At 50.7% G+C, this 16017-nt stretch overlaps 1 protein-coding gene across 1 annotated transcript; it reads right to left on the reverse strand.

Moving 5' to 3' along the window:
• Positions 1-2754: 2754 nt before the first annotated feature.
• On the reverse strand, positions 2755-15703 carry LOC141998812 (uncharacterized). The gene is made up of 8 exons (XM_074971794.1): positions 15516-15703; positions 14659-15131; positions 12702-12933; positions 8746-8830; positions 6604-6716; positions 4655-4692; positions 3914-4048; positions 2755-2950 (listed from the first exon to the last, which is right to left on the reverse strand). The coding sequence occupies exons 1-8, from the start codon at positions 15553-15555 to the stop codon at positions 2798-2800; spliced, it is 1269 nt and encodes a 422-aa protein (XP_074827895.1). The 5' UTR covers positions 15556-15703; the 3' UTR covers positions 2755-2797.
• Between the last annotated feature and the right edge of the window lie 314 nt (positions 15704-16017).

Below are 16017 nucleotides of genomic sequence, written 5' to 3' on the forward strand. Positions count from 1 at the left end.
TGATTACAAGTTTGTATCACTTTTTAGATCATGAAGCAGAAGGAAGGCCCTGAGTCAGTTTAAATGTGAGTTAATTATCCCAAAAGTTCTTTTTGTCTGGTCTCTGAAGAATCCAGTCTGAACCAGAATACCACTCCCCAACCCAGGGTACTTATCAGGAAACGTTTTATACCCTGTCTGATCTGCCTTACTCCTCCCCTACTGCCTTCACTGTGTGGAGGAGCTGTGGTAACCTTCCCCCCCCAGAGTGCACGCAGTCCCTGGTTCATGCAGATTCATCTGACTCCTGTCAGCCCTCCTGCTTCTCGAAACGTCTCTGTCTAGACAATCACCAAGGAGGCAGGAGTGGGCGCTCAGAGCTGAGTAGTTGTGCATTGGTTCATTACGGTGTCCTGAATGAAGATGCAAGTGAAGGGTCTGAGCTTGTGCCCGTCCCTCTCTGTGCACCTCGCAGCAGAACCACAGTAGACTTGGTGTAATTCATCAGCTGGCAGCCTTTGCTGTAGAAAAGCCCAGGATTAGTAAGGCAGGCCCTGAAGAAGGGTGAGACCATCAGCAGACCTGGGGGAGAGCTCAGGAGTTGACTAGCAGGATGTGGCTGTGGGTCAGTATTGGAGTGATTTGTTGGCAGAACTGTAGCACAATGCATGCTCTGTGTGCCTGGATCAAACCAGCCCTGTAAATAACCCTACTGAACTCTTTTGTATATACCACTCTTCCTCCATAGATCTCTCAGTGCACAGCCATTTGCCATGCTTCACAATGGGGGAAACTGAGGCACAAAGAGGTGAAAGGCTTGTCCAAGATCAGACAGTGGGTCAGTTGCGGAGCTGGGAACAGAACTTATGATTCCTGACTCCCAGTTTGGTCTCCTGTCCTTGGACCATGCTACTGCTGCTTCCAGCCCCTGACACCATACCCCCCTCCTTTCATAAGCATTAAACTTACTCCCAAACTTGGAATGTTGCAGCACCTCCACCCCCCCCCCCCCCCGAGAGGCTGTATCTTCAGTGAGTGAATTCCACACTCTACTTGGCAGCTGTAACCCACCCACCGTCCCCAGCTAGCGGAGTCTGGGCCACCCCCTGGAACGCCATGTCCCTGACTGTAGGTTACACTAACTAAAACAAAAGTAATGTAAAAGTCTGACATCACTGGCTTCTTCAGCTTCCTCTCGGTGGTTGACACAACTGAGGCTGAGGTTATGGGCCTTATAGGATGTGACCGAGGTCTTAAAGCACCAGGCTTTGCCACTGTCTCGGGGCTGCAGTCCTACCTTCTGTGTTCAATAGCAATTTGCCCATGGCTACAGTGATTTCATCGTGGCATTCAAAGAGTTAAAATAATGTGATTTGTTTCTAGTCTGCCAGGTTACTATGCATGAGCCTGATCCAAAGCCCTTTGGGAGTTTTTTCCCATTGACACCATTCACTTCAATGGGCATAGGGGCAGGCCCTGTGCAGTCTCCAGAGTCTGAAAGCCGTAGAGTTTAAAGTCAGAAGGGACTATTATTCATCAGGTCTGATCTTGTGTGTATCACGGGCCATCAAATGTCACCCAGTTACCCCTGTAACGTGTGTGTGTGTGGTTAAAGCAGATAGGCAGCCAGCCTTGGTCTGAAGGCATCACACCATCGAGCCTCGACCTGGATCGTCCTACTCTAGAGATGCTGCTGACTTCTGTTCTGTAAGTGCAAGGCAGAAGCCTCCTTGGCTGTGGGGAACGACAGACAAAGGATGGAGACTGTTCAATAAGTCGTCCAGCTTCCTAGCTGTGAATTATTTATCAGCTCTTCGTGGTATCATGGCAGTGAACTAGAACACGCATTAGTGCTGCCGGCCAACCCTATCGAAAGGGAATGTATTCTGCACAGGCAAATACCACTTTCCCTGTCCCATGGTGCTGTGGGAGCTCCCCCTTGAAAGGTCACTGCCCATTTTGCAACAGAACGCATGCAGTGAAATGATGCAAAACTCCCTCCCGCTTCCTGTCTCTCTCTGGTCCAATCTTGCCAACCCGCCCCTCCCAGGGCTGCTGTCTTTTCTCTCCAAGGCCTATACCCCAACAATGCTGCATCATCTCCACTGAGCAGGTGCCATTCCATGTTGCTTGGTTTCTGAGGTCTTTCTCCTTTCCTCCCTGGCACTGTCTCCCATTGGGGGCCCATTCCAATCAAAGTCCCGGCTGCCTTTTTTTGGGAATGCTCCTGCCTAAGCATTGTCCCCAGATGCCAGCTGCACTCCATCCCTTGTCTTTCTGTGGTCCTGCTCCCACAGTTCTCCCTTATCTCTCTGAGCAGCTATGACCCATGCAGCAGCTTCACTGTCTCAGGAGAGCTGGATGAAGATGTCGCCAGCACCACCAGGCTCCTGGGGTCTGGCTCCCAAACCCAACCTCTCTCCACTCAAATCTAGGAAACTGGAGCAGACCTACGTGACTTGGACCCATCTCCGCAGAATCAGATTTATTTTTTTCCCTCCGGCTTTAACTTGCATGAGAGAGCGCAGGTGAGGACTGACATACATGTAAATAAATAAGACTGAGGAAGTGATTCTTTTGTCTCTCCACGGCGTTTTCCCCCCCCCCCCCCAATTACACCACATCATGTTCAGCTGCATCAGACCATTCTGGCGAGACAGTCTACTGAACTGGGAGACTATCTGGCCTTTGCTTAATCTGGCTGGGTCTCCACCAGCTCATCTCGGGCGATTCCATCCCTTGCAGCGCTGCTCCAAGAGGTTGCAATCTTCGCACTTCCACACAACTACAGGGAGGAGGGAGATGTTCCGGGGGGAGCCTATTTCCTTTTCAGCTCGCAGTACTCTGTTTGTTCCAGAGGGCTGCTCAAGGGGGGTTGGTTGGATGACCTGCCCACGTTGACATAGATTGCCTGCTCATCCAGGATTGGATATTTCACTGTGGCGTAAAAAATATCTGACATCCCTGGAGCCTGAAATTTTAAAACAGCCTTGATCAGAGAAAAGAAATGAAGGGCGAGAGTCCGTAACTAGAACAGATGCTGAGGAACAGAGGCACTCATACCCTGGCTGCTTTGTCTAAGTAACTCAATTGCTCGGATGAGGCTGGTTGCACAGCACAGGTTTCCTAATGCTCATGCACATCCCTGTCGCGCACGTGCACGTGCAGATCTTTCTGCACTTGGAATAGTTTTTTCTAAGAATGGCATGGTGGTGAGTGGAACTCCAGTCCTGTGGATGAGCATGTGACATGGCTGCTGGGCAAGTCACACGAGACTGGAACATTTAAATTTGCAGCTGACTCTTTGTGCATGGCCTGTTTGCATCCTACCTGCATGGGCTGAGATTGGGCCTGCAGTTTCCCAGCTGGTACATGCGGTTACCCACATGTAGGCAAATAGCGTAAAACCCACACACCTTCTGGGTGTGGTGTTGTCCCATCTAGTGGCACTGAGACCCCTTAGAGCTAAAATGAGTCTGCTCTACTGCCTTCACTGACAGCCAGCTGGCTTCTAGCTCATGCACTAAGCTTCAGAGGCCCCAGGTTCAATCCTGCCCGCCAGCAACTACGGTCTGTCAACATTGTATGTGCAAAGCAGAACAAAGCAAAATTGGCCCTCTATGCTCTGACTTCAGCTGCTGTTCTGAGTGTGAGGTGGTCCAAACTTTTCCAGACCTGATGGAGATTAAGCTTTTCTAAAGCCTCTAGAAATTTGATAAACTTTTCTAGAGCCTTTCCTGAACTCCTCTTGCTGCTAATGAAAGGAACAGGGTTCAATGTGCTAGAAGACTCATGAACATTGCATGCAAGTGCTCTTGTGCAAGACTCGGCATGCCCTGTAGAACCCAAAAGCAAGATTTAAAGAGAATAAAGGGGATCAGAAGAATCTCTTCAAACATCCTTGCATTTTAGAACTGAATACCAGAATCCTTACTACAGCTGAATATTCCACCCTTTCTGGACTGGGCTCGGCCTGAGCAGAGTCAGGGGATGGGGCTGTAGTGATGGATTTTCTAGGCTTCGGTTTCACAGTTGCATAGGAAACATCACTTTCGGTGCTGGTAACTGCCTGAAGGAGGGGAAAAAAAAACACAATCTGGGTTGGGATCTCTGAGCTGGCGTTCTCTGCCCCTGCAGCAGCACCAGGCACTGCTTCTGGGGTGATCCAGGGGCACAGCCTACCTCTGTTATCTGTCCCCTGGTTTTTCCTCCCCTCTAACTCCCCACTCCCCAAACACCTAGCAACAGTCTCCCTGCTTTCTCCAGCAGTGCTCCTAGTGCTGACCTAGTGCTTTTCAGCCAGGAATCTTCAAGCCCTTTGCAAAGGGAACTAGTGTTTTTCCCATTTTACAGACTGGAAAGAGAGGCACAGAGAGATGGTGACTTACCCAAGGTCTCGCAATGAGCTATTGGCAGATCCAGGGTTCCTGACTCCATCCAATGCTTTGTGCACCAGACCAAATCATGGCTGGGGCCCCCCTACAATGACCAACCTCCTTCCTAGGGATTCAGCCTGTCCCTCACTCTGGATTCTCCTCTTATTTTTAGTTCCAAGGGGTTGAATAACTGAGCTCAGCCCCCTCTTACTCGGACTTGAACTCAACTGTTAAAGCCACCCTTGGGGCTGGAGAATTAACCCACTGTCTCAGAGCCCAGCACTCATTCCCCCTCTTACCTCATTCACTGCTGGGCTAGGCCCAATGGCTCCAGCAGCTGAAAGATAACAGACCCTTATTACACTGATGTAACCGTGTTGAAAGAGAAGATCTACAGAGGAGGAGTGACGAGGCTGGGAGTGGGGAAGGGAGGTGGGCTCCTCCAGATCCTACATAAGGAGGGGTAAAATGCTGAAGCGTTCAGCCCTTTACCACTATCATCACAAAAATGTTGGCCTCTTTCTCCAGGGCTTAGTTCTGAGCTGTTAGTGCTTAGACTAGGTGGGCATAGACTTTTGGAAGTGACGCGGGATAGCTGGGATGAGGCACAGGGCATGCACCTAGAACTGGTGAAGAACACAGATGGAGCTAGACCCTCTTGCCTTTCAAGAGGAGAGAGATGGATCTCCTCTGGTTCCACCACCCCTGTGGCTGAGATGCATCCTACAAGCCAGAACCACCACCTGCATCCCTGGAACTCCTGAGCCTATTTCACTTACACAGCCTTCACCAGTGTAATAAGCACCAGTTTTACACCCAGATCCCCCCACGCACAAGTGGACAGCAATTGCTGCTCCTGCTGTGATTCTCTGGAGTTGCCCTTGCACCGTGTCCAGTGGGCAAAGAGCAGATGGAGACTGTGAACAGGAAGGAATTCTGAGGCCCTCTGTGGCATTGGGCACTGGCAAGCCATGGTCCATAAACACAGATGAACTGTAGGCAGAGCTATGGGGCCAGATCTCCTCCAGGCAGATGAGTGCAACCCTGGAAAAGTGGAACTTCCCTGGGAGAAGCAGATGGCCTGCTGCTGTTTGCTCACTGGAAATCTCTGTACCAGGAGGGCAAAGTCAAGTGTGTGGGGTGTAGTCAGCTGCATATATCCCCTTGGGAGTGGTGGCTTAGCCCCCTAGCCGTGATAGCGGGGAAGCTGTTAGCCTCGTCTCTTTCTGAGGTGTATTACATTGCCTGTCCAATAGTGTTAGTACAAACCCCCTCTCCCCCCCGGCTTCCTCAGTCTCTCTCTCATTGCTCCACTTGGGGCTGAGCAAGTGTCTTGGGTAACTTGGCTGTTGCTATTTTTGAAACTGCACTAAACCACAGCTCTGCCTAATCATTGGCTCAGGGGTGATGCAACCTGGAGCAGGAGAAAAGAGAGTACGTGTGTAAAATAAGAAAATAGGCATGAGTCTGCAGGGGGCTGAGCACTCTTGCACACTCACACAAGGCATTTAGCCCATGCTTACGTACTGCATGAGTGTGAGTAGGCTCCTTGACTGGAAAATGGGGCTGGCTGCTCACCCCCTTGTAGGACTGACCCTGGCGTGGGTGGCAGAGACTGGGGTGAGAGGGGGTTAGTGCAGGGAATTCAGTATCTGTCAGAGAAGAGGAAGGGGGTTGTTGCATAGGATTTTCTATGGTGCTTCTCGCTGTAGTAACCAAGTGCCTCCCATATGTTAGTGGACTAAGCCTTGAAGAATTTTTATTCTCATGTTGCACACAAGGACAGGACCCAGATGTCTCCAATCCCTTAGCCCTTACCACCACCCCCCCATTCCAAGTTCAGACAGGGGGAGAGAGATTTAGACCAAAATCAGATAAGAGAAACAGTGAAACAGGGCTCAAACTCCCCTCCCCTACACTGGGCCTGGGTGTTGCCTGCTTCAATTGAAAGCCTTTCCCTCTAGGAACTGTGTCTTGCTGTGTGTCCCTATTGTGCTTAGCACAGTCTGGCTGCTCTCTAAATAGTTGCAGTTCTGTTTAAACCACTTCCCTTGCACTGAACGTAGAAATGGGAGAACTGGCTACTGAGGCAAAACTCCTGATTTGCATGGGATTTTTGGCAGACTAAGCAGTTAGGATCAGGGCTTCACGAAGCTTTATTGACCAAGGGAGTAAGTGATTGGGGGGGGGGGGAGGAAATGAAAGGAGGGCAGAGCCATCTGAGACCAGGGCAGCCCCCACCTCTCACCCTTTTTCCTCTTCAGCATCATTCTTCTGGCCAGGAGAATGGCTCCGCTCAGTAACATAAGTAAAACCAGCAGGAGCACTGGCAGCAAGAACAGAGCGCTGGTGAAAGGAGAACTGGAAGACAAAGGGAAAAATACATCTCTGAGACACTGCCTACCTGTCAGTGAAGGGGGTGGTGGAAATTCAGTCGGGGAACAAAGCCAGCCCTGCCCTAGGTATTTGTGCAAATGCACCTCTGTATACTGGACTGCCAGCAGCCATTTACAGGCCATGCCATGACCCTCCCAGCTCTAGGGATTGTTCACCCCCAGCCCCAGGGACCCACAGCCACTCCTTGACCCAGTGAATACCAATTCCCATTCCAACCAACCAAGCTCCAGAGAGAGGCCCAGAGCCAGACTTGATACTGTCCAAATTCAGCCTACTGGGCATTTCATCAGAGCTGAAAAAAAGTGACCCTCTCCCATCTCTAGTCTCCTCTTATAAATGCAGAAGCCCTTCCACTACCTTCTATAGAAAGAGACCTCCACAAAGCATGGCTAAAGCAGTGCTGCTCCCCCCTGGGAACAATGCACAGAATTATCCAGTCAGGGGTTACCTGCGTGCCGAAGTTGCACTACTTTAACTCAAAGTAGTTCAAAAACTGATGCTGTTAAACTATTGCACGGCCCTGCGTGAAGGCTCCTCTTATCAGTTTTTCAAACTGGTTATATGGGGTTTAGCGTGGACCTGATGATTTACTGACCCAGCTGAACTGCTACAATCCAGCTTAAGATCCGTGTAAGTGTCCACACACAAAGTTGCACCAGTTTAACTGAATTGGTATAAAACTGACCCCTTTTCGGGCTTGTCTACCCAACAGCGCAGTCACTGTGCTGCCGTAGTGTAGACACGTGCTTCAGTGATAGAAGGGTTTTTTCCATCGTTGTAATAAATCCACCCCCACAAGAGGCAGGAGCTAGGTAGACAGACAAATTCTTCCATTGACCTAGTGATGTCTATACCGGGGCTTTGGTCAGCTTCATGACATCTCTCAGCAGTGTGAATGTTTCACACCCCAGAGCAACATTGCTAGGCTGACCTAAGTTTTGGTTTAAACCCTGGCTTTGGCTGTAGACCAGCCCTCGGTTTCTACACCAGGGGCTGAAGGGTGAGACCCACGTCAGCTAAAGGGAGATCTTTGACCTGCTCATGTTACGGTACAAAAGAGAGACAGGGCCAGAGCAGGGAAATGCGAACTGGGTTCTGTACAGACACTAGAAGCTCAGAAACCAAGACAATTTTATTTATTAGCATGTGTGCCAAGGGAGATGTGATATAATTAGAGTAAGTGAGTTGGCTAAGTTACCATATCCAGGGGAAGATTTAATTTACCAGCTGTAGCTACAGCTGGCGGGGAGGGAAGGCAGAGCAGACAGGGCTGGCAATATGAATAAGAGGGAAAAGCAGGCCAAGAGAAAAGAGAGGATTTGCCTGCTGCCGCCGTGTGTGGTTGGAGCAGTGAAGATTGAAGGAGGAGGGTGATCTTTGGGGAAGGTCTCTACCTCTCTCGGGAAGGGTGAGAAATAAGATGGCAGCTTCTTGTACACTGATTGCCAAGCGTTATTAGGGAAACCAATAGAGAAAGTGCAGTTAGACAGAGTAAAGGTCTTGAGGAAGCCTGGGCTAGTGGCCTGACCACAGAACCGGAGTCCAGGAACACCCGAGATCTAGTCCTAGCTCTGTCACACCGGTAAGCGCTGAGAGACCCTGAGGCAGCGGCTCTACTCTCTGTGCTGTGTAGCTTCCTGAGCCTGCAGAACGTGTGCCGTTCTCCCACAGACTTTTACAGTGTGCTTGCACTCCCTCTGTGCATGTGTAAATGATGACGCACAGGGCCGGGAAACGGTGCATCAGCCTGGCAGTGCAGGGTCACGAGCACCAGCAGGCGCGTGGGAACTTCTGGTTTTGGATGTGCAAAATCCCCATCTGCAGGCACCAATCAGGCAGCTAGGCGCTTGGCCCCTTAGCGTGCTTACATAAACCAGGATGTGCCCGTCTCTGCCGCTGCAGACTGTGACAAGCGTGCAAAGCTGGGCCTGGAAATTCAGCCCTGAACACCCCAGCTTAGACCCTGCTTTTACATTTACTTAACTGCCCTTACCTTTTGGGGTGCTCAGCTGCGTTTGTTGTGCTTATTGCTGGGGAGAGAGATTCAGTGGTTACCATCACCGCAGTGGAAAGCGCTGAAAATATAAGCCAGAAAACACAGTGCTCTGAGGTCTTCAAAATGTCACTTCTCCATAGGCTGCTGCGTTCTTAGTCTCGACATTTCAGGTGAAAGGTGCCAGCCTGCCCATGCTGGAGCCTGGAGCCCTCTCTTCACCGAACACTCCCAGCACAGGCAGAGCAAGCTTCCCCACTGCACTCCTAGGAGTGAAGGGAGCCATCGGTCTCTAGGGCCAGTTCAGTTCATAGAATCATAGAATATCAGGGTTGGAAGGGACCCCAGAAGGTCATCTAGTCCAACCCCCTGCTCGAAGCAGGACCAATTCCCAGTTAAATCATCCCAGCCAGGGCTTTGTCAAGCCTGACCTTAAAAACCTCTAAGGAAGGAGATTCTACCACCTCCCTAGGTAACGCATTCCAGTGTTTCACCACCCTCTTAGTGAAAAAGTTTTTCCTAATATCCAATCTAAACCTCCCCCATTGCAACTTGAGACCATTACTCCTCGTTCTGTCATCTGCTACCATTGAGAACAGTCTAGAGCCATCCTCTTTGGAACCCCCTTTCAGGTAGTTGAAAGCAGCTATCAAATCCCCCCTCATTCTTCTCTTCTGCAGACTAAACAATCCCAGCTCCCTCAGCCTCTCCTCATAAGTCATGTGCTCTAGACCCCTAATCATTTTTGTTGCCCTTCGCTGGACTCTCTCCAATTTATCCACATCCTTCTTGTAGTGTGGGGCCCAAAACTGGACACAGTACTCCAGATGAGGCCTCACCAGTGTCGAATAGAGGGGAACGATCACGTCCCTCGATCTGCTCGCTATGCCCCTACTTATACATCCCAAAATGCCATTGGCCTTCTTGGCAACAAGGGCACACTGCTGACTCATATCCAGCTTCTCGTCCACTGTAACCCCTAGGTCCTTTTCCGCAGAACTGCTGCCTAGCCATTCGGTCCCTAGTCTGTAGCGGTGCATTGGATTCTTCCATCCTAAGTGCAGGACCCTGCACTTATCCTTATTGAACCTCATCAGATTTCTTTTGGCCCAATCCTCCAATATGTCTAGGTCCTTCTGTATCTATCCCTCCCCTCCAGCGTATCTACCACTCCTCCCAGTTTAGTATCATCCGCAAATTTGCTGAGAGTGCAATCCACACCATCCTCCAGATCATTTATGAAGATATTGAACAAAACCGGCCCCAGGACCGACCCCTGGGGCACTCCACTTGACACCGGCTGCCAACTAGACATGGAGCCATTGATCACTACCCGTTGAGCCCGACAATCTAGCCAGCTTTCTACCCACCTTTATAGTGCATTCATCCAGCCCATACTTCCTTAACTTGCTGACAAGAATACTGTGGGAGACCGTGTCAAAAGCTTTGCTAAAGTCAAGAAACAATACATCCACTGCTTTCCCTTCATCCACAGAACCAGTAATCTCATCATAAAAGGCGATTAGATTAGTCAGGCATGACCTTCCCTTGGTGAATCCATGCTTGGAGTTCTTGGCCTCTCACTGAGGGGGACAATTAGCGCACAGTATGAGTGTCAGCTGGCACGCAGAGAGGTGACCGCTGGGGTCTAGACTGTCACTAACAAATGCACCGCACACAAGCGACCACACAACCAGGCGATGGCAGCTACCGTCCATCTGTGAAAAGCCGAGCTCTGTAATGGAGCAAAGGCAAGGAGCTGGGGTACGCTGCATGGGAGTGGGCTGATCTCAGGGTGGGGACTGGATAGGGAGGGGGGATTTCGCATGGGATACATAGCATGGAGCTCCGTAGTTAAGGTTGCACTTAGGGCCTTATGCGCACTGAAGTTAGTGGGAGTGTATCCAGAGACTTCAATGGGCTTTGGATCAGGGCCTCAGAGCAGCAGTAAGTTCCCCCTATGCTGTACTCCAAGCATTGATGGCAGTCTCCAGACTGAACGCACTCAGCCTGCGGGGGCCATTCGATTTGCTGTAATAGATATTGGCCAAATATTTAGCCCCTGCAGCAAGGGAGATATTCAAACCTGAGCCCCTCTAGGGATTTTCTCTGAGATCATACAGGCTTTCCCCCCCGCCTTGCTCCAGGACCAGATCCCCAGACACCCCTCTGTTCTGCACACTGATCCTGTCCCATAATAGCTCTCACACAGGCCACTGTGTGGATTTTAAATTTCAACACGCACAGTTGTTCCCTTTATTTGATCTTCACAAGGAAATGTCGACAGAAGGAGCAGGTTCCGCTGGCTGCTTCTGTTCCTAGTGCACCGTGGCTTCCTGAGCCAGCCCAGAGCGGGGAGCCCTCAGGGACTAGCCCATACTGCCTGGGGTTCCAGCTTGATCCAAGAGACCTGCTGCAATGGAGCTAGGCATGCACAGCAAGGTACCCAAGGTAGAGCACACCCCACTCTGTGCTCCTTCCTGCTCCCCCTCTCCACACCTGCCCCCCCAGCCTGCTGCTTCTCCCCATCCCAGTCCTGCATTCAGTAGGGGAGTCTCCCCTACAGTTGGCTGCATTGCCAGGAGTCCCTGCCCCCTGGTCCCTCTGCCCCCAGCCTCAGGTCAGCAGCGACAGGATTGCCTTTATGTGTGACGGGGAGGGTCTTGCAGCCCACTGCTGCCATTCCCCTGCTTTGGTGCTTGGAGGCCTCCAGCAGCACCCTGCTGGCCCTCCAAGCACTAAGAGTTGTTGCAGGAGTGGGTGCACGGGGCTGCCCGGGAGTAGGTGGTGTAGCTTGCACACACATACATACACTAACCCCTGGGCGCCCACATCAGCTCACTCCTCCAGCCTCACCAACCCAAACACAAAGCCTATTGCTGTACACTAGGGTTGAGTGACCAGGATGCTATCCTGGGGATAAGCTAGGGCCTATAAATAGCTGTCTGAGTCTCTCACCAGCACTCCCCAATCAAAGACACTTGGGTTCCAGGCAGGGCCAGATTAATGAAGAGGCTTTAGGGGCTGCAGCCCCGGGCTAAGGGGGGCCACTGCTCAGCAGGGCTCAGGCAGGCTGCCTACATGCCACGGCTCCATGCTGCTCCCGGAAGCAGCCAGCTGCTGGCACGTTTCTGCAGCCCCTGGCAGGAGGGCGACTAACCACATGCTGCCCCTGCTGCCAGCACCGTCCCCGCAGCTCCCATTGGCTGGGAACTGGGCACTTGCAGGTGCGGGCACTGCACGGAGACACATCGTTCCCCTCCCCCCCAGGGACACGCAGAGACGTGTCAGCAGCCGGCGGCTTCCCATTGGTGTGGGGCCACGGCATGCAGGCAGCCTGCCTGAGCCCTACGGTGCTGCTGGCTGGGAGCTCCCTGTGGTAAAGTGCCTCCCGGCCAGAGCCTACACCTCGCACTCCCTCCTGCACCCCAATCCCCTGCCCCAAGTCAGAACCCCCTCCTGCACCCAAACTCCCTCCCAGAGCCTGCACCCCTCACCCTCTCCTGCACCAACACTCTGCTCCAGCCTGGAGCCCCCTCCGCCCGGCATCCAAACTCCCTCCCAGAAAGAAACTAATATAACAGCTGTTCTTAGGTAAGAAGTAGGCTATTTTGAATTAACTTTACTATATTCTACATGTTTTAAGACTTAAATGTAACCACAGAATGACTTTATGTTAACTAAAAGGCAAGTTTAGTATAGCATTAATAGCCTCAATGCCATAATTGTGATAATTTTATTTTAAATTAGGAAAAAGACTTGTATACAGGGGCCCCACAAAATCTAATAGCCCCGGTCCCACGGGAGAGTTAATCTGGCCCTTGCTCCAGGTTGCCATCAATAGATCAGAGCAGAGACTCACCTGCATCCAATGAAGTGAGCTGTAACTCACGAAAGCTTATGCTCAAATAAATTGGTTAGTCTCTAAGGTGCCACAAGTCCTCCTTTTCTTTCTGGGAGAACAGTCACCTTAACAAGGGAATAAGGATCACCTGCACCTTTTATATTTATTCCACACCAGTAGATCCCAGCATCTCCCAGAGTCAGGTTCTCCATGGTCACAGTAAGTGTGCTCCTGCTGTGACTGTCTGTGATGGAGACTCTGCCCCGTTTCACCTTGATCTCTGACTTTTCAGTCTCAACAACTTTGGAGCGGCTGTTCCACTGTGCTCCTCTGCACCAGTATTTCTAAAAAGAAAAGGAGGACTTGTGGCACCTTCGAGACTAACAAATTTATTTGAGCATAAGCTTTCGTGAGCTACAGCTCACTTCATCGGATGCATACAGTGGAAAATACAGTGGGGAGATTTTATATACACAGAGAACATGAAACAATGCGTGTTACCATACACACTGTAACGAGAGTTAATCACTCTCGTTACAGTGTATATGGTAACACCCATTGTTTCATGTTTTCTGTGTATATAAAATCTCCCCACTATATTTTCCACTGTATGCATCCGAGGAAGTGAGCTGTAGCTCATGAAAGCTTATGCTCTAATAAATTTGTTCGTCTCTAAGGTGCCACAAGTCCGCCTTTTCTTTTTGCGAATACAGACTAATACGGCTGCTACTCTGAAACCTGTCATTTGTACAGTGCTGCTGTGAAGACAGGAAGCACCGTATAGGTGCTAAGTGTTATATATTGAGTTGCCCTTCCTGTGTCTCACACCAGGTCATCAGACACTTGAGACTGCAGCTTTGCTGTTAACTGTTGATATTTATTATGTGTAAGGGACTTTTAAAAATAGGCATTTACTCTTTGAAATGTAGCTGTAGTGATTTGAAAATCATTTCTATGCAGTTTTCCTTCAAATTAGGGGTGGGAAGATCCAATCCCTTCCCGAACATTGGGGTGGGGGTCGGGTGGGGGAGAGAATTCTGGATCTGAATTTTGGAGTTGGCCCCTATGCCTGTAAAGGGCTGAGTCAAAGCCCTCGATCTGGACACACACACCCCAAACCTTGTGGGGTGAAAAATCTGGATCCATATTTTGTGGCTTGGGCCCCTCTCTTCTCTAACTAGCTGCTACAGAGGGAGGCTAAATGGCCTAAGTGGGTAATGTCCCTCTGCACAGTGGTGAATTTCACACATAGGAAAGGTTAATATTTGTGATTGTAGCAGTGGTGAGTTGCAACTGGCCAGCTGAGCCCCAACAAGAGTTTGTCTCTACTCCCCAATTGGGTAGCTGTGTGAGATATTCCACATCCAAATGTCAATGTAAAATTTGGTTTATGAAAATGCTTTCCCAGAAAAAACTCAGCGTATGAATGCCCATGGAAAGTACGCAGATAAGGAGCATGACCAGGACTGGTGTGAGTTCATTTACAAAGGTGATTGAATATACCTGGAGCATCTTTAGCAGGTTTAATCTGCCCCCTAGAATTTTTAGTCCTGGTGATGATGAGCTGCCAGGAAGGAGCCCAGCATGGCCCTCAGATTCCAGGTTTGCAGGGGGCCTACAGCTGGAAAACTAACATCTTGGTGCTCGTAAAGGGAGCGCGTTTGACCTGGAATCCCTGAGAGACCATCAAGGTGCCAGGTTTTTTCCAGCCGGTTTTCAGACCAGAGCCACATTTTAAAGAAACTTCGATGGGGATCGGGAGCTTCAGCCAACATTCGCTGCCTTCGGCTACTGCTCTGCTCCTGTGCTGGTTAGAGCCTCTTGGTTCCTTCCCTGGCAAGCTCCCTGCTGGATCCCTTAGTCAACGTGGGGCTGCAGTTGTGCCCCCGGTTCTTCCGAGCTGGTCTGGGGGAGGGAGCAGCTGTGGCTGCCTGGGGAGGTGTAAAACCCACCCAGACAATAAACTCTGACTCGAGCATGCCCACGGCGACGGCCTCTTCCAGACCCGCACGTGTCTTGCTCGTGGCCCACAGCAATACCAGAAGGGGTGAGTCAGATCAGGAAATCACCTGTGGGGACAGGTAGGGATGTACGAACATCCTGCCCTCAAGTGCCCGTCTCTCTTTCTTACCCGTCCCCCATTCAACCTTACTCGCAATGTAGGAGTTGTACAGAGATCTGAGCAGACACTCACCTGGGACAACAGTCACCTCAACAGGAACTCCTGGATCGTATCCAAGTCTGCTTATCCCACACCAGTAAATCCCAGCATCTCCCAGCGTCAGGTTCTTCATGGTCACTGTGAATGTGCACAGCCTGGGGTTGTCTCTGATGGAGACTCTGCCCCTCTTTGCCTCGGCCTCCGACCCTGTGGTCTCAACAGCTGTGTGACAGGTTCTCCAAACTGCTCCTCTGCACCAGTATTTTCTGTTTCCTTGATACCTTTTATCGTATTGACACTGCACGGACACCGACTCGCCCAGGGCCCTGCTCACCTCCCCAGGGCCAGTCAGCTCCAGGGCAGCCAGCCCAGAGGAGTAGCCTGAAAAACAAATCAAAAAGCAAACCTTGTCATTTCCTCTTCACTGAATGGTTGAGGAGGCAGAATGGCAACTTGAACTCAACGCCCCAAGGGGCCCCATTCCCTCCACCCCAGCTGGTCCCTATCAGACCATGCAGCGTGCTGCCGACCAGCAGAGAAATATAGGGGGAGGGTCTCGTTTGGCTCCACAGGGGTTGGACTTGGGTGATTCCCATTAGTGTTAATGCTCAAGTTACCCAGCATAAATCCCCAGTAGAAAGATGACAATAAACCCCCTTAGCCTCTCTCCTTTTGAAAGGGAAGCGAAGGATACTGACTCTCAGTGGGTAGATCAGCCTTTCAGGCAGTCTCTCTGGTGTGACTGGATCAATAGAAACCTCTCACCTGCAAGGAAGAGAATCACCCCAGTGAAGGACAGCCGCATTGTCCCTCCAACTGCCCCTTTCTCCCTAAAGCTCTGTCAGGTCTTTTCTTTAAAATGCTCTAAAAAGAGAGCTCTGGTTCCTTCCAGCCTGGGACATTTCTCTCTCTCAGGTTTGCAAATCCCGTGTCTGTGGTAAGTGACATCCAGACACTTCTGCTTTGTTCTTTCAGTCAGTCTTTTCCTGGTGCTCTGCTTCATATCACAACCTGGCCAAGTTACAATCACAGGAGCAGAAACACTAGATGAAATACAGAAGAAAGAACCAGGGCAGAGAGGAAGAAGGGAGGGGAAGCAATCAGCTGCAATCCGGCTTCTGTTGGAGGCTCTTGCAGGGGGTTGGAGAACTGTTATTTAACTCTGTGTGTATCTAAAACACCAACCATGCCAAATGCTAATTGTCCATTCAGCTATGGTGGTTCGCCTCTCTTGAATGGGTTATTAATGTATCATTAGCTTTGCCAT

Source organism: Natator depressus, chromosome 14 (assembly GCF_965152275.1).
Source record: "Natator depressus isolate rNatDep1 chromosome 14, rNatDep2.hap1, whole genome shotgun sequence".
Classification (NCBI taxonomy): domain Eukaryota; kingdom Metazoa; phylum Chordata; order Testudines; family Cheloniidae; genus Natator; species Natator depressus.